The sequence below is a fragment of the Sciurus carolinensis genome, chromosome 1 (assembly GCF_902686445.1).
Source record: "Sciurus carolinensis chromosome 1, mSciCar1.2, whole genome shotgun sequence".
In the NCBI taxonomy this organism is placed as follows: Eukaryota; Metazoa; Chordata; class Mammalia; order Rodentia; family Sciuridae; genus Sciurus; species Sciurus carolinensis.
The window spans coordinates 3,590,526-3,613,113 of NC_062213.1; the positions used below are offsets into that span (position 1 = coordinate 3,590,526).

Below are 22,588 nucleotides of genomic sequence, written 5' to 3' on the forward strand. Positions count from 1 at the left end.
TGGAACCAAGGTGCCTCTTTTGTAGGTGAAGGAACAGTAACATGGCAGAGAGGCCCTAGGCTCAGCTCTGGCACCCTGTACCACCAGGAAGCAAGCATAGCACAGAGGAGTCTTCATCTACATCTTCTGAGAGCAGGAGGCCAGGGACAAAGGCAGCAGCCAGGAAGCCAGGCTGCTCCATCCTCTCCTGCACCACTGCAGTGCCAGCAGACCAGATGCTGCAGTGCCTTCCCACCTGGAGTCAGGGTGGAGGAGGCTTAACATGGCTGTCCTCCAGACCAGAGCGCCAGTGTGAGTGGCCATCGTGAACCAGTTAGCTTCGCTTTTCTCCTCCCGATTGATTGGTTCACCTTTCTCCAGAAATAGGATCATTTTCCCACGTAGAGTCTTTGTGTGTTTGTATGATTATCTTTGTTCCTTCGTAGAATGTGAGCTGCATTGGTGGAGGGGTTTTATCTGTTTTCCCCACACTTGATGGAGGATCTGACATTTATCAGGCATTCCATAAGAAATTTCTAGAATGAATAGACTTAGAATTAGCTGAGGAAAGTGCTGGGGCGTAGCTCAGTGGTAGCTCGCTTGCCTGGCATGCACGTGTAAGGGACTGGGCTCTGGCTCAGCAGAATGCCTGCACAACCTGAGCTCAGTCCCCGTCATTGTGGAAAAATAAATAGCATTAATTTATTTAAGGTTAATTATTTTTGTGATTTGTTTTCTTTTTTTTTTTCTATTGTCTTTCTTGTCAGTGGTAATTCAGTGCTTTCTTTATGCCTAGAATCATATGGAAAGAAGGGGATGCTGACAGAGTTGGCAGGAGTTGGAAGTGACTTCCCTGAGGCATCTTGTTTGTCTCTCATTAAAGCAAATCCTAGACAGCCAGTGTTCCTCAGCCATTGGGCTCCAGATTCCTTTTCCCTTGCCATTTCACAGTCTAGTGCCTCCTCGTGACCTGGGGAGGCTGCTGGATGCTACCCATCACATCGGTATTCCACCCTATGCAGTGGGCAGAGATGGACCTTCTCTTTCTCTCCCGTTTCAGGACACAAATGTGTACATAGTGCTTTCCCTTGGAGAGACCTTGATCTCACCTGGCCATGTGAGGAGCTGGGGAGTGCAGCATTGTGCGTGGCCAACAGAGTTCTTTTCGTTAGCCAGGATGGAGGGGAGAATGTCATGAAGAGAGAGGTGGGACTCCGTATTGCAGGTAGAGAATTTTAACACTTCACCAGTTTGTAAGAGGTGTAATGTATAATTTTGAAGTTAAAGGACTTCCGTACTATTTTTAAATTAAAGATTCAAAATTCTGAGAGTTTTGGAGAGAAGATAGGGATATATGAGAATACACATTTAAGTTGTATTTTGAAGTTAGTTTTGGTTGTTGTTTTTTTTTTTTTTTTTTTTGCCAGGGCTTTAAATATTTGAGGAGTCATGTCCAGAATGTATTAAGGTCACCAGATGAGACCGGAGTCTTCTAAGAAATGCTACTGAAAGAGAAAACAGAGTTGTCCTTGACATTGAAGAATAACTCACAGGGCCAGTCACAGTGACACACCTGTAATCCCACCCACTGGGGAGGCGGATGCAGAAGGATTGCAAGTGTTAAGGCAACCTGGGCAACTTAGTGAGACCCTGGTCTCAAAAAGGAAAATGGCCAGGGTGTAGCTGAGTGGTGGAGCGCTGCCGGCTCAGTCCCCAGTCCCCCACATCGCATGCCTATTTCCTGTTCATACGCATAGGATGCCCATTCCAGATGAGGCCTCTGGGGCCTGGCATGCTCCGTCTGTGGACGTGAACGCATGTGCAGGACAAGGGCTAGGCTGCAGGTGACTCCACAGCCCCTGTGCACCCTCGAGTGTCCTCGACTGACTGGGCTCTGAGGGCAGAGTGTGGCGCACACTGAGCTGTCTTCCTGCGTGGTCTGTTTTGAACAGCCAGGGGCAGGCGAGGGGGCTTGTGTGGCACTCCACTCAGGGCACAAGTGTGTGCTGCTTGCCAGAACCACCGAGTGGCCATGGGAATCTCAGAGCTCCGAGGGAAAGAGAAGCAGCCCCCATCAGTCAGCAGTGGTCTGGTTATTTCCCTCCAAGGGCAGAGTCAAGTCAATCAGGAGAGCTCTGGGGCTGGAAGGAACTCGGCGGTAGAGCACTTACCTAGCCTGCCTGAAGCCCTTGTTTCCTTGTTCCCATCCCCAGGACTGCAGAAAGTAAAAATGAAAAGGGAGGCCGTGTTCTGGCTTAAAGTGGTCATGAGAATCACTGAAGGTCCCAGACACCCGCACCTCAGGAGCTGCGCTGTCTGGTTGAACTTGTGTTCTGTTGCCACTCGTTCATGCCGCGCTCTCCTGGAGAGAGGAGAGCTCCACAGTGGCTACTCCCTGCCAGGGCCTGATGGCACTGCCCACTGGACATGTGCACTGAGAAGCACATGAGCACAGCTGTCCTGTGGCTCAGGTACAGATTGTCAAGGTCCTAGAGAGCAGACCCCGGAACCCTCACCCCTGCAGGAGAAGGCAGGGAGGGGAGCTTGGATGCCCCCTGCTGCGGGGCCCACGCCAGTCCCTTCTGGCCTGCCGCAGGGTCCTCCCCACCCCGCCGTGCCACACTCTGCGCCCGCTGTCCTTCTGAGTCTGAGAGCCTGTCCATTCATCTCATCCCCAGCCCTTGCCCAGGCGCCCTCAGGCCCCCAGCACTGTTCACAGAGGCCGCTTGCCCGAAGTCTTGGAGTCATCACCTGGACCAACCCTGCCAGTCTGTTTGGATGGTGATGCGAAGATCCTGTGTCTGCCCTGTCCAGTTTGGTAGCCAGTAGCCACACAGGGCTGCCAAGCACTTGAGAAACAGTGACTGGGAACACGAGTCTAGATTTGATTCTAACAAATGGAGGTATAAAAGGCTGGACACAGCCAGGTGCTGCACTGCTGGACAGCACAGTTCTCACTTCATGTTAACGACCTGCTATTTATGTGTGGCTTCATAGGTCCCTCTGGACTGACGTGAGACCCTAGTAACTGATGCTCAGGTTTGGGAATCGGGGTGCGATGGAATTCTGAAAGCTTCCTCTGAGCTAATTTCTTATCAAAGTAGTTTAAGTGCATTTAGGATATACTCTTTGATAATTAATAATGCAGTGAAGATTAGTAAGAGGCCAGTAGTTTTGTTTATGAGTATAAGTTGCATCTTATCTCAGTCACACATAGGATAGTTGTGCAGTTTGGCCCCGAAGACGTATGCCACACAGGTGAAACCAGTGCAGATGGTCTGTGGCCCAGGGCCACACAGCTCGGAGAGGTGCCTTGTATTAAAGTGGGACAGCCTGTGTGTCCCTGCCTGGCCTCCTGAGATAGATTAAGATGTAGTCTCTATAGTAGGCCTCCAGAAGCACCCAGCAGCCCTGGTGCTTCTCCACGAGCCCTGCATAGAGCCTGCAGCGGGCTGCACTGTGTGTGGTGGCTGAGGCTCATATCTGTGTGTCCTTTGGCCTTGTTTTATTTTCTCACCTGCCAGACATCTGAAAGAGTTCTGGCATACTTGTGTAAATCCATTATTTAAAAGTTGTTGGGAAGAAACTGCATAGATGCCTCACATTGACCTTGAGCTTTTCTTTTTAATGTGGGTCTCCTCCCTTTGACCTAGAAGTAGCATAAGAACAAGCCATTTTCACAGAAAAAAATGGTCTGCCTTTTACTTTTCTTCAAACATGCAACCTTCTCGGTCTGTCTTTGATTCTCCGTCTGTAACAGAACCCAGCATGGGATTTCTTTCTCTCCACCTGGCTCTGAGAGCTTAGAAGTGCAACCGCTGGGGCTAACAGGTGTCGGCAGCCTCGCACACAGACCTCCCCAGAGACTGTGGCCAGCAGTAGGAAGGCCCCTGCCCCACCCAGCTCCACAGGGCCCTCTGCGCGGGGAAGGATGTCAGCACTCACTCTGCCGTCGCCCTGTGCCTCTGCACATGCTCTGCCAGCCGCACTGTGCTGCTGACTCCTGGGCACTGCCAGAGCCCCCATCCTTCTGCCCTGCCACTTGTGCCCTACAAGACTTCACAGGTCACATCTCCCTCTGCACTGAACAGCAGGCTTCAGGCATGGGCACCAAAAGCTTTCCTGACCTGAAGGACTGTTAGGATGTCTTAGGAGAAAAGGAAACACATACTTACTTAAATCGACTACAAAGTTATAGCCAGACCCCTCCCGTGGCAGAACCAGGTCCACATCCAGAATGCTCCAGTTTGGAAATACATGCTTTTATTGTGGAATAGCTCCCTGTAAGGAAGATGGGAAGAAGGTTCTGGGAGTGCTTGTCTCTCTTCCTGTGCTCTGCTGACAGTCTTTGCTTCCCAGCAATGATCGGCACAGGCTCCTTGGAATGCAAGGAGGTTGCCACTTGGCTGGGCATGTTTCTTCTTTGCATCCAGTACCAAATTAGTAACCATTCCAAAACAGTAAGAAAAAAGTTACAAATAGAAGAATTGGAGAGAAACAGAAAACCAGGAGTAGTCAAGTGAATTGACTGATAGGTAAAATCAGAAAATGGCTGGCTTGTCACAGAGCTGAGGAGATGTGTAGGATGTAGAGAACATCATGATAACTACAAGCAGACCAAGGACTGAGGCCAGCATTGGCTTTAGCAAGGAGTCCACTGGTCAGGTGCTGCCTTGCGTTGGGGTGGAAGACGGGTGAAGGTGTTTGAGCCCTGTGTGCTAACTCCGACTTGATGCCTGTGTGTGTTCACAGATCCACTGGCATGGAGTCTGGAAGGAGGGGTCCTAGTTCTGATCCTTCCCGTCCAGTACATCGTGTCTGTGTACCTGTGCTTCACTTTCCCTTGGTCCTTCGTATTCCCCACTGGAGTCCAATGTCTGGGGGCCTTGGTTCCTCTCAGTAGCACTCAGGTGCCATCTAGTGGTCACAACTCTGGGAAACAGCTCCCAAAGAGGCAGAAAAGTGAGACCCGGCTGTTCTTCCCAGCTATTTTCTTTGCTGTCAATAATAATGAAAAATTTAGTGTTATAGCTTGACTTAAAGAAAATTTCTGACATTTCCACACTTTTCAGCTTTTTGACTAGGACAAATTGTTTGACTTCTATTTTTTTTCCTTATGTGAAACTGAGATGATAAATCATGATAAGGTGAATGAGTTCTTTAATCAAAAAGATTATTTTTAAAAACAGTCAACTTTTAGAATAAATCCAGGGGTGTTTTTTTTAACTTTCCAAATTATATCCTTTCTTTAAAAATACAGTATTACCCAGTTGGAATTGATGTTTATAAGCAGAAACATAGCAATGTCTGAAGAAGACCAGTTTTGGTTTCTTTGTACTCAAAATTTGCAAAGAAGCGATATTTTAGAGGGTTTTTCAACAGTAAGGGTGAGCCACACAAAGATTTCTACTTAGAGCAGTTGTGTTCCTGTTGTCTGCACGCAGCAAGAAAACCACCCCCCTGCGAGCACTGGTGACTTGGAAACTTGTCTTACCCATTTCCTTCTGCATAAGGCGTGGGAGGATAAACAATGTGAAGTGCTCTTATGTTCTGCAAGTGTGTCATTATGTTAATTGCTTTGGTGGTGTTATTTGTTAATATGCTTCTTTTTATATTTCAGAAAAGATGTTGGTTTAAAGCGATTTTTTCCTAAGAGTTTACTGGATTCTGTCAAGGTAATTAGAGTCTCCTTTATCATAATCAAATAATGCCAATACCTTTTCCCCAATGATCAATTGCTTTTGGGAAGATGAAGTGGTGTAGTTTTCTCCCTTACGTGTAAAAAGCTGTGATGTAAAAATCTGGCAGTTAATTGTAGTTCTGTCAATGGCAAGGAGATTTTTATAGGTCAGCTTTCTGCCACAAAACCATGATTGTAAGTGACACTCAGCTAAGTACACAACTAGAAAGCTAGGTACAATGCCTCTGCTACCTGGGCCTCTGACATCTCAGGCAATTGAGTGTACAGAGGAAAGGAACCCTGTGAAAGAATGGCGGGGGGCACGCAGAGGCATCTGTGTGCGTCCGTGTGCATCTGCGTGCACGGTAGGACCAGGGATGGGACTGCCCTGTGCTGCTTCCCACTCGATCTGCAGCACAGGTCCAAACGCCCTGGTGCACTGGGAGCACACTGAGTTTGACTCCAGACAAACTCCGCCTCAGATGGGCTCACCGTTTGGGAGCCTCATTCTTTGGGACATAGTTTCTTACATACATAATGAAGGAAATACAGGGTCAGTGTGACCATGCCTTCAGTACATGTCACTTCGCAACTCATAAACAGTGACCGCTACTGCTCTAATTCTTTACTAAAAAGGTGTTGCTCTGCATCCCATGACATGCGTCGTGAGAGCATGTAGCATAAGAGTTCAGAAAACTAAAGTTTCAAGAAACGGCCTCCAAGCCAGCTGCCCTGGTGAGAGCCCTGCTTCTATGGGAATTGCCTGTGACTCTGGTCCATTACTCTCTGTATTTCATTTCCATATCTGTAATGTGAAGGAAACCAGTTTTTAGCACGTAGCCTCTGTGTGAAGATCATGGGTGGTATGTGTGAAGTCTGGGAATGAGGAGCTGAGCCTGAGTGGGCAGCCAGCGTGTCTAGCCAAGAGGAGCAGCAGCACCTCATGCCCACCACGATTCCTGCTGGGCTCCATCCCAGCTGCATGTCTGGGAGACACAGGGTCCTGGCGGCTGTTCTGCTCTCTGCTGGCTCTCAAGGGGTTGGGGTGCAAACACAACTAATTGAGTGCAGTCTGTGGGGAAAGCCTGCCAGACCTGGGTCCCAGCACTCAGGGCCATTGGAGTGAGGTGTAGGGACCAGAGTCTGGAGCAACAGCACTCTCCCTTTCTCACACAGCTCCTGGGGAGCCCACGGGGAGGACGGGCGCACCAGAGTCAGGTCTGCAGTAGGCAGCGGTCAAGCCCAGCATCTGTGTATGCAAGAGCGACAGAAGCAGGTGCCTGAACCTCCCAGGCTCTTTCTCCAGTCCTTCAACTCACCTTGGTATTCTCATTCACGTTCCTCATCGATGGTGAAACACTAAAGCAAGCTAAGGATGAGGCTCTGTCACAGCCCACACAGTTAGGATGGCAGAGGTGGAGGGTACAGGCACGGAGACTGTTCCCACCCTCGAGCCACCCACGGGCCAGTGTGCATATTTGGCAGTCAGGAGACAAAGAGCTTTAGTGAAGTGGAGAGGTTTGTGGCAATTTCTAGGGCACCCAGGGAAACGAGAGGACAAGGGAGTTTGTGCCCCCTGGGTGGGTTAGCCATGGGGGCTGGCCACACTGCGGGAGCTGGAAGGATGGGAGACTGCTGACTGGAGTGTCTGGGGCGAGGTCTGAGGAGGCTGGGAGGGGCCTGAGTGCAAGAGGGGCCCTGGGCAGCCACTGCTCGGGTACAAGGAGGATGGAGATGTTGATCGGGAAGGACCAGGTGTCAGGGCTTCACCCTGCCACCGGTGGTATAGTGTGCTGCTGGCTGTTGAACACGTTGGGGGCAACAGGGGCTCGTCAGTGGGGGCCCTTGCTGGCCTCAGAATTATGGCAGGTCTCCTCTGATCCATATGTTCAGAAACTGTTGTCACAGGAAGCATGCCTGCTGTCATTTGAAATTATTCTAGATTAAAACATCCTTGGCTAGGGCTGTAGCTCAGTGCCAGGGCTTGCTTAGCCTACAAGAGGCCCTGAGCTGTGGATACAGGTCGCAGTGCTCAAGTGAGCACAGAAGGAGGGAGGCGGATGCCCTGGAGTTTAGGGAGACCTGGCTCTGCCCTCTGCCTGACTTAACCAACTCAGCTCCAGGGTTCTCTCCCAGTCTCCCTCACCAAAGTAGAGGAAGAAATTCACTCCTCGTGGTCTTAGGACCTTGCTGTGCATTTTAATTGTTCATCTTACTCTCCATGTGTGACCCCATCGCTCTTAACTTGTTTGCATTTGTCTGCCTGCCTGCACTCTGCTGTAAGATCCATGAGGCCAAGAGAGCATCTGTGCGTTTCCCATGCTCCCTGTGGGGCTCGGTTAGTACCTGGCATGTAGTAATAGTGTGCAAATCCTGCTTAAATGGAAGAATGAAAAACTTAGCAGCATGAAAAAGGAAAAGTAGAGAAGATGCTGGAGAAAGCCCTGAAATTCGGATTAAGAAAGATGGTGGAATTGAAAGCTAGGCAAGTTTACTGCTCTGGGTTTGCCTGCTGTTCTGCCACCACACCACGAAAGAGACCCACCCACCTACAGATCCTTCCAGGCACTCTTGGCATCCACCGTTTGCCTTCCCTTGCCTGACTGACTCCCTGGTGTTTTTTTCTGCCATCTTGAGCTGCACTTGACAGTGCAGAGTGGAGCTCAGCCGGGACAGGGTTTAGGCTGAGCAGAGCCCATCTGCCTTGCCGTGGACCATTGCTCAGTGGGCACTGGAAGGTTGAGCACTTGTTGCAGATTTTGCAGGAGGGAGAAACATAATCTCTTTTTGATTTTAGAATATAACTCCAACAGCATCCTGAAAAACAGATGGAAAGTCCGTTAACCAGAGGCAGAAAGGCACAGGAGTGGTGCAGACCAATGAGATGTGCCGTGACCAAGGCCTATATGGCAGGAGGGATGGCGGAGGGACTTGAGGAGACTGTGGGAAGCACAGAGCCTTGTGCTTTTCAGAAGCGCCATTGCTGCTGGTGTAATGCAAGCAGAGTTTGTCTTTAGCTGCTGTCAGCCATAGAATCATCAGACCCATGGAGGAGCTCACAAATGAAGTTCTTGACACTGGTTTCTGAGATGATGCCCTTTTAAATAAAAAGAGTTGACCTAACTTTAGAAGTCAAATAACATGTGCTCGGCTTCTTAAAAGGGTTAAGTCAGACCAAGATTTCTTCACCTTCTGCATAAGTTGTTGCAGTGTCGCTTTGTTTGCTATCAACTTGTGTGGAATATGGTACTAAGGTAAAGCCGCTCCTATGTGTTGTATGACAACTACAGCACAAATCAGGTGGCATTCAGACAGCCCCTTCTTCAAAAATGCCCCTGAAGCTTCATCTGATAAGATACTGATGCCTGCCTTATTTCTTCTGGAGGAGTTTCAGGGAGTGGCCGGGCCAATTTACAGTTGTTTTCCCTTTATCAAGCTGTGTCAATACATTTGTTTGTCCAAAAACCATTTTGTTTTACCTGCCCTTTCCCCTTACATTTGAATTTCTAGAGGCTTATTTGCAGTTAACCTTCACATGGAACTGTTGAAGAATTGCCTTACTGTACTTGGTGGACCTTGAATGAGCTAGGATGGACGTGTAAAACAAATGAGAAAGATGATTGAAATTTAGTATAGGGAGAAACACATCTTTAAAACCACTGTACCAGCAATACTAGTAAATCCAACCCATGTCCAGGGACAGTGCAAACTCCCATCATTCCTCATTGGAGTCATGAGCAATGAGGAGACCCAGAGGCTGCCCAGCAAGCAGGCTGAGGGTGAGATGTGTGAGCGTGTGTGGTGCCTGGGTGGGAGGGATGGCAGTGGTGAGGTGTTAGAGGTGAGGGCGTGCCCGTGGGTGACGGTGTCTTGGCTGTAGGGCTGTGCACACTTGCACTGTGGCAGGCACACAGGGAACACTGTTGCCTTGGCAACTCTGCCATGGGCCTGACATTGCTGCTGTAGGTAGCAGGTCATAATTCAGTAATAATTTAATTTAGAATTAGCAATATTAAGAGATCAGTAATAACAGGTTTGTTGGGTTCCCAAGTAACAAGGTAAAATGGTTTAATTTTACTCTTAAAGAAAATAGCCATCACCTTCATTCTATGATGAGCAAGAACACATGGATTTGTACAGTCCTCTGGCAGGGAGTTCCTGGCATTTTCAGTGTGCCAGGACCTGAGTTGGGGCAAGGAGAGTGTGTGGGGCCCCAGCTTCAGGAGCTTGCTGTGGGTCTAGGCCCTCTAAACAGGATGGAAAGTGCTCGTCATACACTGCTGATTGTCCCGAACCTCTGTAGGTAACTTATTCCTTAATAATATGTTCTAAGCCCATTATTCTTTTATAGCACATTTTCTTTAACCTCACATTATTACTTTTCCATTTGAGAGACTTAGGAACCCATTATTGCTAGCAACAGCTGAAAATCATTAAGTTAATGAATATGAAAATATTTGCTATTTTAGCATGACTGAATAGTTGTAATTTCTGATGGTTCAACCTACTCATTCTGCTTTATTTTGAAGAAGCATCACATTCTTAGTCATTCTCTCTCCACATGTGAATTGCTTTAAAACTGAAGTATGTGTGTAGCTGAGGGCCTTGCTTCCTAATCCTGGGCAGACACACAGCAGTGCTGGATCCTGAAATGCACTGCAGGACAGCCTTGCTCCCAGCTAGTTCTACAAATGTGTGAGTCAACACCAAGAGATCCTGGGAAGTTGGATTCTGTTATAGGGAGAAACACATCTTTAAAACCACTGTACCAGCAATACTAGTAAATCCAACCCATGACAAGGGACAGTGCAAACTCCAATCATTCCTCATCGGAGTCATGAGCAATGAGGAGACCCAGAGGCTGCCCAGCGAGCAGGCTGAGGGTGAGATGTGTGAGCGTGTGTGGTGCCTGGGTGGGAGGGATGGCAGTGGTGAGGTGGTAGAGGTGAGGGCGTGCCTAATTTTTCCTTACTGAGAAATTAGGAAAGAACCAGTGTTTTCTAAGCTACCTCCCTTATGAAGACTAATCTTGGAACTCCTTTCAGATTGCAAAGACTTTCTCATTCTAGTTCAGTGCTGGACACTGTGGGCTTGGAATCCCAGTCCTCTTTGTGATCACCTTTTGGTTCGGACCATAGAAAGCTTGGTGCACTTCTGGGCAGGACCCACATCTTAGTTGGAAGGGAGAGAGGGCTCTGTGTCTGTAGGAAGCCAGCTCCAGATACTCGTACTCCCACTCCAGCTGCCGAACTGACTGAGGTTGTCTGTCACCGTAACGTCTGCTTTTAGCTTTCTGATGTGTACGAGTGCCATGAGCCAGGCCCAGCAGCCTACAGAAAACTGACCTTTCCACCCTGTGCAACTGGGTGAGAGGAACACAATGAAATTGAAGCTCTGAATTCTAACCCCATGTAGTTGTTATTTTCAAACACATTCCCCACTCAGAAATTTTCCAGCAAGTTAAATTATCAGGGTGAGCAGCTTAGTTTTTTACCACCATACACATTCTGTCTCTTTTCTTTTAAAATTTTACTTTGTCGTATGGTCTTACTTAGTTGCCCAGGCTGCCCTCAAACTTGTGACCCTCCTTCCTCAGCCTCCCAAGTAGTTGGGATGATAGGTGTGCACTTCCACATCTGGCTACATTCTGTTTCTAAGGGAGTTTTGTTGGGCAGAAGAGGACCAAACCAAATTGACTCACCTGGGCACAGTCAGGCTGATGGCCCTCGTCCTTGTCATAGAACAGCACACAACTAGATTTGTTTCTTGGTCATCAGGAGAAAGAGTTGCAGAGTCATAATGAGGACTGGATTTAAAGTGGACATATAGAGAGATACAGGACTGCATTTGAAGGGTGTTACAAGCATGAAATCTAATAGAGCTCAGCTGTCGATCTGATGCAGGAGAAGGGAGAAGGAAAAACAGACAGGCTCAGATTTCTGCCTCAGGTGCTTAGGTGCACTGTAGTGCTCTTGGTCAAGAGGTGGGCTGTTGAAGTCAAAGAGGACTGGGTAGGACTCACAAGGTCCAGCCACTTGGTCACCAGGCACTGTACCTCAAGGCAGTGGAGGTCAGGAGTTAAAGTGAGGGAGTGAGTCGCCTGGCCTTGTGGAGTGGGACCCAAGGCAACATAGTGAGCATCAGGTCGAGTCAGGGAGGGCTCTCAGTGCTCATGCTGAGTGGCATGTGAGGGTTTAAACTTCTGGAAATCCATGTGGAACTATAAGATGGCCAAGAAACTGAGTCTGAAGCTTAACGGGAAATTGTGCTTCCTCAGCTTCTGCCCCTACTACTTCACAGATGTATTTTAGATAATAAATTTTTTAAAAAAATTTTAGTTGACCTGTATTATATTTATTTATATGTGGTGCTGAGAATGGAACCTAGTGCCTCACACATGCCAGGCAAGCACTCTACCACTGCACCACAACCCCAACCCTAGATAATGAATTTTTAAAAGCATTAAGCAGGTGATCAGATGTAAGTATATGGTATGACTGCCAATTGTTGATAAACAAGCAATTGGTGGGAAATTAGACATCTTTGAGTCTTTTCGTCACTGTGACCAAAAGACCTGACAAGAACAATTTGAGAGGAGGTAGTTTATTTGGGGTTCATGGGTTCAGAGGTCTCAGTCCATTGACAGCCAGCTCTGTTGCTCTGGGCCGGAGGTGAGGCAGAACATCATGACAGAGGATAGTCAGCTCCACTCACCAGGGACAAATTATTAACTTCATAGACATGTCCCTGGTGACCTTCCTCCTCCAGTAGGTACATGTCTACAGTTACCACCCAGTTAGACCATATTAGTACATTAAGGCACTGATACCATTCATAACCCAACCATTCCAATGCACCTTTGTTGCATTGTCTTACACATGATCTTTGGGGGGACACCTCATATTAAACCATAGTGTTCGACTCCTGATCCCCAGAATCTCATGCCCACCCCACAATTCAAAATACATTTAGTCCATTTCCAAGAGTCCCCATAGTCTCAACAAAAGTTTTTAGCATTGCTCAAAAGTCCAAATCCAAAGTCTCCTGAGATTCAAGGCAAATTCTCAGCATGAGCCCCTGTAAAAATCAAAAGTAAGTTACTTATACCCAGTGTGTACTGATGCAGAATAAACATTTTCATTCCACAAGGGAGAAATGGGGCATAGAAAGAAAGGATGGAGCTGAGCATGTGGCACACATCTGTAATCCCAGTAGCTTGGGAGGCAGAGGCAGGAGGATCACGAGTTCAAAACCAGCCTCAGCAACTTAGGGAGGCCCTAAGTAACTCAGCAAGACCCTGACTCTAAATGAATTTTTTTAAAGGGTGGGGGATGGGGATGTGGCTCATTGGTTAAGCACACCTGGATTTATTCCCAATACAAAAAAGAAGGGATGGGATGAGACCTAAGCAAGACTGAAATCCAATCCAACCAGGCACACAACTTTTGAAGCTCCACAGTCAGTGTCTGGGGCCTGCCACTGATCATTGTGCTGTTCTCCAAGGGGCTTGTGTAGCTCCACCCCTATGGCCTTGTTGGTTGCAGCCCACACTGCCTCTCTCTTGGCTTGTTTCTGCTTACTTCCTGCAGCTTTGGCTTCCTCCTCATATCTCCGTGCGTCACCCTCTTAGGGGCTGCCCATAGGACTGCAACCCTGGGGCACCTTGCCTGGCCTCCAGGCCTTCCTCTGAAACCTTGGTGGAAGCCTCCATGAGGCTATTCTGTGGTGGCCCCCATGTCAAGAAAGAGTGGCCTGGCACCCACGGCCTTTGCAGGACTCGTTTTCTGCTTGCTGATGTAGATTTTCTTCCCATCTGTACGTTGGCCGCAGCTCTGGGATGGTGCTGACCTGAGGGGACTGCCCTCTCCGCCTGCTCTCCTGCAGGAAGGGCAGTGTCAATGAGCTCTGTGAGAGGATCAGGCGCCAGAATCCAGTCACTGTGCAGAGCCATGTGCTTCCCAGGCTGATGCACACAGCTTGAGTTTCAGCTGCAAGCAACCATCGTAGAGGCTTCTCATCCACACGGATCTTAGCAGAGTACTGTTTAAACCACATTCAGAATGAGGGAAGCCACAGAACCCCGGGGGTCATTTCTTCACAATGCAGATTGGAGAGCATCTTAGAATAGCCTTGCCTGTGCTGCTTGTGGGCTGGTGAGGGGAGCTTCTGATCCTGCCTCCCGACCTAACCCTCCTGAGTCTCCATTTGCTAATCTATGAACAGTAGTACCCATCTTGCAGGGGTCATTGTGAAGACAGAGTCACAACCTCACAGGCCAGTGCACCACTCTAAATGTGTTAGTCATTGTCTGCCAGCACTATGCACACAGAGCAGTTAGTGTCCCTGTGGCCTTGACTGCAGGTTAGAAGCATTCTCCAGCTGCACTGGGTTACTGGAAACAAGGTTTCTATTCTGGTTCTTCCGTGTATTCCAAATGCCAAGTACCAAATAGAATTTCCTTTTTTCTGGAGTGGAAGGAGACTGCTCTTAGAGTCTGTTTACATTCTGCAGCTCCTAGGATACTATGTGTTGATTTGTAATGAGAAAGCTGGCTGTGACCTGCTGCAGGCAAGAGGCAAGTCACCGCCAGGGTGCCCTCTTCTAAGTCACCCACACAGCCATAGATGGTGGACCTGTCTCTCCCTCTGTATGCAGGAGCAGAGCCACCTCTTAAAACACAAGTCACTTACCTTTGGTAACCCTCGAGCACCTCACTCCACTTAAGGATGCTTTGTCCTTCAGGAAACTTGGCCCTGCCCTGCCTCAGCCTCCCACTCTGGTCTTTCTCGTCTCACTGGCTGCAGCCCCTCATCACGTGTAACTCTCTCTGACCAGGCTTCTGTCCTCCCAGCTCTTTGTCTGCTGTGTCCCAAATGACTCCCATGGTGACCACCCAGACCCTCCAGATAGGCTGCTACCTGTAGCTGCAGCCCCCACCATTACCCCAACCCACTGAGATTAGCAGGTCACGGAGTCCATCTCCCCCAGCTCTGCCTTCCAGTCTCCTAGCTTGCTTCCTTCTATGCTGACGTATCTAGGACCTCCCCAGTGACCTGCTACACAGCTCCATCTGGAATCTTTCTATTTTCCTACTGTTCTTGACACCCTTCTCCTGCCAACCTGTTCCTCCCATGGTTTTTGCCATGCCAGGTCAATGCCAGCTCTTACTTACCAGCATCTGATCAAGACTCACCCCTTTTCTGCTTCTGTACTTGTGCAGTCACTTCCCACCTGGATTATTTGGTCAGCCTCCTATTCGGTCTCTCTTGCTCCTTTTCTGCTATTTACATCACAGCAGCCCAAGTTTCCCTGTTAAAACCTAGGTGAGATAAGGTCACCGCTGCTCCAAGCTCTTGAGGACTAGGCATCACAGCAGGTGATAGCTGGCTTCATACCATGCCTACCTCGGCCTTTAGCCCTCACCCTCTCACCCTCACCACATGGTCATTACCTGCTGGCCTCTGCAGCTGCCTCTCACACCTTGGACTGGGACTTCTTCCTGGGAAGCACTAACTCTGCTAGTCAGATGTTCATGTGTAGGAACAGAAATCACAAGTGAGCAAAAGAGGACTGGAGGTCACTGATATCCCATTCAGGGTAAAAATCACGGTTGTTTGCCATTTTGCATGCCCGGCAGCCCTGCGTCCATGGGAGCCTCCCCTGTGCTCTGTCTTCTGGGCATGTGTTCTGTTCATGCATATAGCTTTGTCATTTCTGTTGCATAACCATATGGTGTGGGTTTTAATGTCATTAAGTTAATTCCACAAAGCAGTTTCTGGGCCACGAAGAATGTCAGTTGGGTAGGTGGATATGTCATGTAGCCAGTCCACGTGTCCCTGTAAATGGCCCTGCCCTAGTCTCCTTGTTGTAGAATCTTTGCATCTGTCTTCAGTTGTAATGTCAGGGAACTCAGCTACTCGTCTGCCCTTGACCCAAGAGCGGTCCTTCTCTGTTGGGGAAGGTCTTGGGGAAGGTCATCCTCTTCGACCAGCATGCAACTTTGGGAGGCACACACATGGAGCAGAGAGGGAGGAAGGGAACATCTACTCAGCCGCTAGATCACCCTCACATCCTAATTTTACCTTCTGGATCAAAGGTTGGGGCTTTTAAGTTGATGATTTGTGATACCATTCACAAAGGCTTAATGATTTCCCTTACTAACACTGGAACAGGTGGCACCTGAATGTGCTCACCCTTGCCATGTCTAGGCCACATGCATCTGTGGTGTGCGCTCAATGCCTGACTTTGTACCACTTGCTCTGATATGCAAATTATTGCCTTAACTTGTTCAAGAAATAAAGCTGTATACCACTGAACTGTACGCTTAGAAATGGTAAGATGGCAAATTTTGTAATGTGTATTCTACCACAATTATTTCAAAAATAATGCTCTGACAAACAGTTATTGTAGGTATGATTTCATAGTAAGATGGGCGTAATGAAGAAATCCTACTATTGCTGCGGTCTTCACACATTGCTGACTCTAAAAAACTCTTTTGTTATTTTATCATGCAGGCCAAAACTTTAAGAAAACTGATCCAACAAACATTTAGACAATTTGCCAACCTTAACAGAGAAGAAAGTATTCTGAAATTCTTTGAGATCCTCTCTCCAGTGTACAGATTTGATAAAGAATGCTTCAAGTGTGCCCTTGGGGTAAGTATGGGAACATGGAGAAAGAGGCCAATTTGATTTCTTGTGGTATTTCTTCTCCATCTGTATCTAAATTTGGGATTGAAAGAACTAATCTTTTTTTTTAAATGAGTATACTAATTTTTCATTTTATAGTGGGGTAAATGCAAAAAGAAAATATGTCAATGTGAGAATGAAGTTGTCTTTAGTAGCATGACTGTGTTCATTAATTAGGTCTCTTTATTCCAGCCTGTGATTTGTCAATTAACTGTTCTCCAAGGCTTGCTTTGCCTATTCAGATCATCTTGCCAAAGAAAATCCTGGCTTCTGGCCTGCTGGAAGGGGCACACTGTGTCCCTCTCTAGGCTCAGGAGGCCCAGGAGCAGTGAAGTTATATTTTCTCTTTTTTTTTTTTTTTTAGATAGGTCAATTGCAAACCAAGCCAGCCACCACCGTACTTTAATATATCTATGGCTCTTGATCTAAAATCTTTCTTTTTCTTCCCATCCCTCTGTCCTCACCTGTTTGACCTTCAAAAGTCAAGCTGGATTATTTCAGTGGAACTGGCAATCGGCCCGGAAGAAGGGATCAGTTACCTAACAGACAAGGGCTGCAATGTAAGTCTGCTCCTATGACGCCACTCAAATGACCATAGACAGAGAGGAGTCAGAGTAAGGAGGTGGGGTGCTCTGTAGAGGCAGCACCCTGCATCAGGCCTCACCCTCAAGTGGTGCTTCTTGCTCAAGGGACAAAGACAAGAGAAGGCCTAGACCCCTGTTGAGACTCTTCAGAGATCTGTAGTCTGGGAAGGAAATGGATTAGATAGGTCTTATGTATCTTAGTGAGACTTGAACAGGGCTGTTCAGTTCACTTGGAGAGTGTTGAGTTTTGATCTCTGTGTGTGTGTCCTGCTGGGGATTTATCCTAGGTCCTTATAGTTCAGTAAAGCACTTGCCTGGATGTGTGAAATACTTTGGACAGCATTATAGTGAGGTGCACCTGCTCTGAATCTCAGAGAGGATGACCAGAAGTAATCCATAGAAGTACAGCAGGAGGGTGGTGGGGAAGAGCCCTGAGGGAGAATGTCAGAGGGAGGTGGAGAAACAGCAATGAAAAGCATTCCAGTGTGTCATTTCCATACCCTGAATGTCTTACTGTGCTTCTGAATTTTTTTTTTTTTTTTTTTTTTTTTTAATTTTTGAGATGGCAGCACTCGAAACTCACTGATAGACTATTTGACTCATGTGCCACACCAGCTTACTGATCTTTGGAGGAGCCTCAGATCTCCTGTCACATGTGCACATGCATTGGTTGCAAATGCAGACTGACACAGGCGCACTGTAGCTAGAGTCCTGACCCTGGCAATGCCCTTTCCGCAACAGGGACCCCTCTTAGTAAAATTCCAAGTATGGCACAGTGTACCATCCCTGGAACACACATGAGGTGCATTCCTGGGCAGCTCGGTACAGTGCGTACGGCCTTACACTGCAGGATGTGGGAAAGCCACATTCCATGACCTCTGGCAGCCCTGGTCATCATTCACATTCCTTATCCATTGGTCCACCACTCACCCCCTGTTTTACCCCAGTGAGTCTGGAGTAGAGCTCAGTGGACAAGATCATGGCGAGAAATTAGATCAGAAAGACAGGGAGGGGTCAGGTCACATAGAGTGTCTGATCATGGAAGTCATATTATCCTGTAAGAGGTATGGGATATGACATTTGCATTGTAGCTTTTAAAGTAGGGAAATATGATCTGATTCACATTTTTAATCATTTATTTTTTAATGTTTATATTTTTGTGGTGCTGTGGATTGAACCCAGAGCTTTGCCCATGCTAGACCCAGGGGACAAACTACATTCTCCAACTCTTTTTAGTTTTTATTTGGAGACAGAGTCTTAATTGCTGAGGCTGGCCTTGAACTTGTGATCCTCCTGTTTCTGCCCCCAAGTAGCTGGGATCACAGGTGCACACCACCACACAGGTCTCTGATTTTTATATTTTCGAAATGTCCCCCTGACTTTCAGGTAGGGGATAAGCATGGGTGAGGGAGCCAGTAAGGAAACGGTTGCAGGTTTCTAAGTACAGTGTGAGATGGTGGGCTGGGGAGTGGTGGTCTACATGGATCCTGCATCCCTGAAAACAGACTAGGAATATGCTTTGCTGGGCAGGGCACCCATGTGAGCCCCTTTCTGAAAAGCAGCTCCTGCTCAATTCCACGGTACCCTCTATGATACCTTGGGTGTGGAACCAGCCATACCAGGCCAGTCATTTAGGAAAAGAGGTAGGAATCCTCATGCACAAGGACCATGGTCGTGAAGTGCTAGGAGTTCAGGTGATACTTGTGTATGTCTTATCTTTCCAAGAAGAAAACCTGAACCATAGTCCCTTCTGGCTGTCCTGGAGTTCAGTCAGTCAGTGCAGGATGGGGCTTTTGGATAACACTCTCTCCTGGAGCCTCTTGCCTGTCCATGCTCTCCCTGCTCCAGCAAACCACAGAGCTTCTTGTGCCTCAGAGCCTCGTTCCAGCCAGTTTGCAGGTACCCCTCCCAGGCTGACCAGTGGGTCGAAGCAGGGGCTGCTCCTGCTTCCTTCTCTCCTTTGTGGGAGCTGTGCTTTTCCTCACCAGTTCATTTGTCTGAGCACCCTCAGGACAACACAAAGAACACATACCCGGAATATGAAGTGCAGGAGACAGCTCCATGACTGCCCCACTGCTGTGCAGGCTCCCCCAGGCTCCAGACTGGGGAGGGCTTCAGAGGAAGGAGCCACAAGAACTTGACAGAATATCCAACAGAATTGATGAAGTGAGTCTTTTCTCCTTTCCTTCCCAAAGCCTACACATCTGGCCGACTTCAACCAAGTGCAGACCATTCAGTATTCCAACAGTGAAGACAAAGACCGAAAAGGAATGCTGCAGCTCAAAATCGCAGGCGCCCCAGAGGTAGGGACCTCGCACTCGCGGAAGGGAAGGCAAGGCGTCGTGCCAGCTTAGAAATTATGTGTTTTAGGATAAGGATGAAGTTTTCACAGCTCATTAGAATCACAACTTTCTCATTTTTGTAAGGGTTACATTCTAAATCATAGTTAAATGTCCCCAAGGATAGGACAGGAGATCACTCTTAAAAGTCAGTCAGGAACACTGTTGTGAAGGTGATTAAAGATGACCACAGAGCATCAAGGAACTCAAGTTCTGGAATCATACCTGTGTCTGCTCTGGGAGTCTGTGTTGTAGTGACAGAATAGTAGCAGCAGTGGCTTATGCTAGGGAGGCTTGTCATGGTGTCACCACCAAGCCAAGTAGCACCTTCGTTTTGGTGGACCCCATAGATGAGGAAGCTGAGGCACAGCCTGGCCACAGTCTTAGTTTTGGCAGGGATGGAGTTCTCCCTGCAGCAGGTGAACCCACAGCCCTTACTCTTAATCACCATGCCACAGTGCGTCAAAAGCAAGAAATGTCACCAGACGTGGTCTTCTGATGAGTACCATGTAGCATGGCCCTCTCTGACAGATGGGCTGAGTACACTCCTGTGGACCATCAAGTGGACACCTAGGGCTCCAGAAGTTTGATTCTCAGGATTAACAAATACTCCCATGTAATATGGAAAACTTGTTGCAAAGTGCAATTTTGAAGTCTCTGTGACGCACTCCAGCATTGTTTTCAAGCTGTCCCCTGTCGTTATCCCCCAGTAGTGTTTAGAGTAATGGCATTGGGTAGCTCTTCATGTGGGAGGAGACATGAATACTCACTAAATTAGGACATTCTTGGATTTGAAAGTGAACCTGGAGAACACTTAAAGATAGGTCTTAGGAAATATATCAAATAGAACATTTGAAAAGAGTGATTTCTTAATGTTTGGGCAGAGCTCGCTAGGCTAAAAACTGTGGAATTTTACTAATTTTCTTTAACGCTAGAAAAACTGTGATGGACAGTAATAAAAATTTGATATCACATTAGTCTCACTTCTAAAAGAAGTTTTACTTCAGCTCTCTGATTATCTAAATGTGTGCTAGGGGAGCCAGACACTCTAAATAAAAACATATTTCCCACCTTTTGTGAGCTTCAGCTGACGTGGTCGTCCTCTTTTCCCCTGGAGCGGTCTCTTGTCACACGTCTGAGGACTGGTGTCCTTAAACAGCAGCTACCTGTTGCACTCCAGTCTGGTGACAAGCTCGTTCTGCGTGCGCTCCCTGGCCCATGTTGTGGAGGTCTGATGTCAGTGCAGCTGTCTCTCTGGTTGCTGGAAGAACAATAGCGTCTCTTTCTTGGTTTTTCCCCTGTTCAGCCTCTGACAGTGACAGCCCCATCCCTGAGCATCGCGGAGAACATGGCGGACCTGATAGACGGGTACTGCCGGCTGGTGAGTGGAGCCACGCAGTCCTTCATCATCAGACCTCAGAGAGGTGAGGCTCTGCTTCTGTCCTAGCCCCTCTTTTCTCCTGAGCAGGTAGAGGTGCTCCCCTGGCAGCCTTCCCCTTGTTCCGTCACGCTGTAATGTCAAGACCTGATGGATGGATAAGGTGCTTGCTTCTGTGGTGTGTGCTGTGGTGCTGAACCAAGTGGAGGTAAAGACAGCGTGGCCTGCACTCGCAGACCCCTGTTGGCACAGCCCACTTAGAGCGTTTTCTGAGTTACTGCTAGTACTTTAAGTAAAATTTCGAGATTTTTATTCTGTTTTTAACTCATGTTAAATAAAGTTTATTTCTTGCTTTTTCTAAGATACTTGAAAAGGTTAGAATAGTTGAATAAAATAAATTCTAAATCATGATGTGAAATCAAAGATTAGAAGGAATAAATAACCTAGAAAGGTGTCTGTCCTTTCAGAAGTGCCACAGGAGTTTTGCAAACAAAGCAAAACATGTTCCAGAGAATCTGGAGTTCATAAATGATCAAGTGAAAATATTCCCGGCGGGACACTAGCGTAGCATGATTCAGGGAAGCCTGGGCTCTGGAGTTGTGTCAGCCAGTGGGTCGTGTCATGAGTCCCCTGCACTGGCATCTGTCAGTGCCTGACTCCACAGAGCAGAGTGGCAGACCTGCCTTCATGGTGTGGGGAGGCTGGTGACTTCCTGGGGGGGAGGGCAGGCTTGCACAGAAGCTCAGTCACATTCTTCTGTCGTGCTGGGTCTTGACGTAGTAGATTAGCCTTGACTTTGAGACCTCTTCTGTAAAAAAGGGAAGATGCCACCTTGTAGGGTTGTTGGGTGGACCCCAAATGGTAGCTTAAAGTGGCTTGCAGCACTCTGCAGAGTTTGCCTTGATGGCCTAGACCCTTCCAGCACTCATCTAGTGACCAGGATGGTCAGAAAGAATCCCAAGGCTATATGTGTTGTGTCCAGCAAACTGGATTGAGTTAAATAGCAACCAGAGGGGAGGGTCACACAAGCGAAATGAATGACAAAGACTCACTCCTGGGATGGAGTCCAGAGAGCCCCCCCCTGCCCTGCAGGACAGCTCTGACCACAGAGCACCCTGGGCACAGTGGGAATGCAGTGGGCATGTGTTTCCAATGGGTGTCACGTTTAGAAGGTGGGGACATGGTTGTGCTCTGGAGCAAGAGCTGAGGCCACAGCCACACTGCACTGACAGACCCCCAAGCGCATGAGGCCAGATATGGTGCACCTCACAGAGGCTCTTCCCATGAAGAGCACGCCAGGGAAGACTGTCTGTGTGCTTTTCTACAATGTGTGTGTTTATTGAAGTTTCCTTCATCTAAAAGGTAGTAATAAAATTGCTTTCAGAAATGTTCGAAGCTCCCTTCAGTTAAAACCTCTGCAGCCATACGTATTTGATTTTTCACTTTGTGCTTTAAGTAGGCCACTATACCTTGCAAGTATTTAAATGTCTTGAGCTAATTCCTTCAGAAAGTGCTTTGGAACAAATGTTGGATATAGTGTATCCTCTGTCTCCTTTTTAGTAAATAATTTCATAATTTCACCCTAAAATGTTTTTTATCACTGTTTTGTAAATATATTTAATACCTAATAACAACATTCAAACAGTAGGCACTGATCCATCCCACATTTAAGGGGTCAGGATATCCCCATGCCCACTGCACAGCTAATTCACTCTTGGTCTTAAAGGGAGGAACGCTGTGCTGTGGAACATGAGATGAGGTACCCTTAGAGTTTCATTCACAGGGAAGAAAATGAAGGAAAATACTCTGCATGAAGAGCTGCTTGTTGGCTGCTGCCAGTTCTACAGTGTCTTTTAGGGTGAATGTATCTTATTCTGAATCCTAGCATATTTATATATTACATGACTGTGATTTTTGTGGTGCCAAAGACCAAACCCAGG

The 22,588-nt window shown here is 47.7% G+C and overlaps 1 protein-coding gene across 18 annotated transcripts in view; it reads left to right on the plus strand.

The window, feature by feature from the left end:
* Positions 1-22,588, plus strand: part of Ptk2 (protein tyrosine kinase 2) — a 252,489-nt gene that overhangs the window by 137,619 nt on the left and 92,282 nt on the right. For all 18 annotated transcript variants that reach the window (XM_047525728.1, XM_047525608.1, XM_047525598.1 and 15 more), the window contains 5 exons: positions 5,600-5,654; positions 16,174-16,314; positions 16,830-16,907; positions 19,127-19,234; positions 20,577-20,694. In XM_047525728.1, coding sequence (XP_047381684.1) covers positions 5,600-5,654; positions 16,174-16,314; positions 16,830-16,907; positions 19,127-19,234; positions 20,577-20,694 — 500 coding nt within the window. The remainder of the gene's footprint in view (positions 1-5,599; positions 5,655-16,173; positions 16,315-16,829; positions 16,908-19,126; positions 19,235-20,576; positions 20,695-22,588) is intronic.